This window comes from Otolemur garnettii, unplaced genomic scaffold (assembly GCF_000181295.1).
Source record: "Otolemur garnettii isolate 467f Iridium unplaced genomic scaffold, OtoGar3 scaffold00010, whole genome shotgun sequence".
NCBI lineage: Eukaryota > Metazoa > Chordata > Mammalia > Primates > Galagidae > Otolemur > Otolemur garnettii.
Genome location: NW_003852405.1, coordinates 16,237,670 through 16,239,545, shown reverse-complemented (window position 1 = coordinate 16,239,545; position 1,876 = coordinate 16,237,670). Strand labels below are relative to the sequence as shown.

Sequence of the window (1,876 nt, the reverse complement as noted above, 5' to 3'; positions counted from 1 at the left end):
GCGCCTGTGGTCCCAGCTACTTGGGAGGCGGAGTCAGGAGAATCACTTGAGCCTAGGAGTTGGAGGTTGCTGTGAGCTGTGATGCTTCAGCACTCTACCCAAAGTGATGGCCTGAGGCTCTGTCTCAAAGAAAATAAATAAAAGAGTTGCAACATCATTTTTGATGAGTTTTAGAACAAAAATTACCCTGTATAACACTGAGTCACATAGCTTTTCAAGAAAAATTCAGACTTCTTTCTGGTTCTAGGGGCCGTAAATATTGCTGTATACTAGGGACTGTTAGGAGAAAGAGGTGGTCTTTAGTATGGAATACTGACAATCACTGTAAAACACCTGTCAAGCAAAGATGGAAAATGTAATCTGGAGAATATGCGATGTCAAATAAATTTGGCTTTTTGGCCCCAGTGTCACAGTCCTTAGTCTCAATTAGGCAGTATCAGTGTTGTGACCATCTTGACACTGTATATATTCTTCATCTCAATGTCTGAAATATTTTTGTTTTGACATGGATCCTCCATTCAATGAAAGAATTTAGACCAGATACTATTTTAAATAAACGGTGCAATGTGTCTTTCTGTAGAAGTAAATTTGCTTTAGAGTGACTGGAGAAGTATGGCTGACTTCCTCAGGAATACATACACAGATTTTCTGTATTTTTATCTTTTTCTTAAGACAAGAGTCTCACTTGATCACTCCTGGTAGAGTGTCATAATGTCTTAGCTCGCAGCAACTTCAAACTCTTGGGTTCAAGTGATCCTCTTGCCTCAGCTTCCGAGGTAGCTGGGACTACAGGTGCCTGCCACAACGCCTGGCTGTATTTTAGAGACAGGGTCTCGTTTTGGCTCAGGTGGGTCTTGAACCTGTGAAGTCAGGCAATCTACCTGCCTTGGCCTCCTAAGTACTGGGATTACATGTATGAGCCACCCTGCCCAGCTACAGATTTTTCTTAAGACAGATGTGAATTTTGTGAATAATTCACATTGCATAAGGTAAAAATCAGGAATTTGTTAGGAACATGTGGGTTACACTTAGAAATTTGGGTTCTAGGGTGGTTCCTGTGGCTCAGTGAGTAGGGCGCTGGCCCCATATACAGAGGGTGGCAGGTTTGAACCTGGCCCGGGCCAAACTACAGCAAAAAAATAGCCAGGCGTTGTGGTAGGTGTCTGTAGTCAACAGCTACTCGGGAGGCTGAGGCAAGAGAATTGCCTAAGCCCAGGAGCTGTAGATTGCTTGTGAGCTGTGATGCTACAGCACTCTACTGAAGGCAACAAAGTGAGACTCTGTCCCCCCCTTCAAAAAAAAAGAAATTTAGACACTAAACCAACATTGACTTAGTTTATCTCTTTTTGAGAATCTAGCTTACAAGGACAAAATAAAGCTAGCATAATAGCTAAATTAATAAAGTAGGGCATATGAAATGAAACCAAGTACTGTTTGCTTTCCTTTGTTTCAGATGGAGGAGATGTATAAGAAAGCTCATGCGGCTATACGAGATAACCCAGTCTATGAGAAGAAGCCCAAGAGAGAAGTTAAAAAGAAGAGGTATGTGTCTTACTATTGTCTTTTCAAGAGAAATAAGTTGGGAGCAGTTCCCGTACTGCTTCATCTTCTCATCTGTGAAGTCTCATCTGACTCTCAGAGAAGTTGTGCAAACTCGATCACTGGCTCTGCATGATGTGGCAGGAGCTAAGGGAACCAGGTTTGCTAAAGTAATTATGGTGATAGGAATGTATTAACCTCAGATGTTACTGAGGTTGCCCATTCTATCCTAGTACAGGATAAGTACCACTTACTGCCTTGTTTTACTGGCTACCTTAAGAAGAAAGTTACTTTTTGTTGATCTTTCATGGTTTATCTTTTTTTTTTTTTTTTTTTT

The 1,876-nt window shown here is 41.3% G+C and overlaps 1 protein-coding gene and 1 non-coding gene across 2 annotated transcripts in view; both read left to right on the top strand.

Annotated features, from left to right (window-relative positions):
- RPL5 (ribosomal protein L5) overlaps positions 1-1,876 on the top strand; it is a 13,798-nt gene that overhangs the window by 9,824 nt on the left and 2,098 nt on the right. Inside the window, exon 7 of the mRNA XM_012801618.2 lies at positions 1,454-1,542. Coding sequence (XP_012657072.1) covers positions 1,454-1,542 — 89 coding nt within the window. The remainder of the gene's footprint in view (positions 1-1,453; positions 1,543-1,876) is intronic.
- On the top strand, positions 1,647-1,779 carry LOC111723313. The gene has a single exon (XR_002771884.1). It is a non-coding gene; the product is annotated as a small nucleolar RNA SNORA66 (small nucleolar RNA).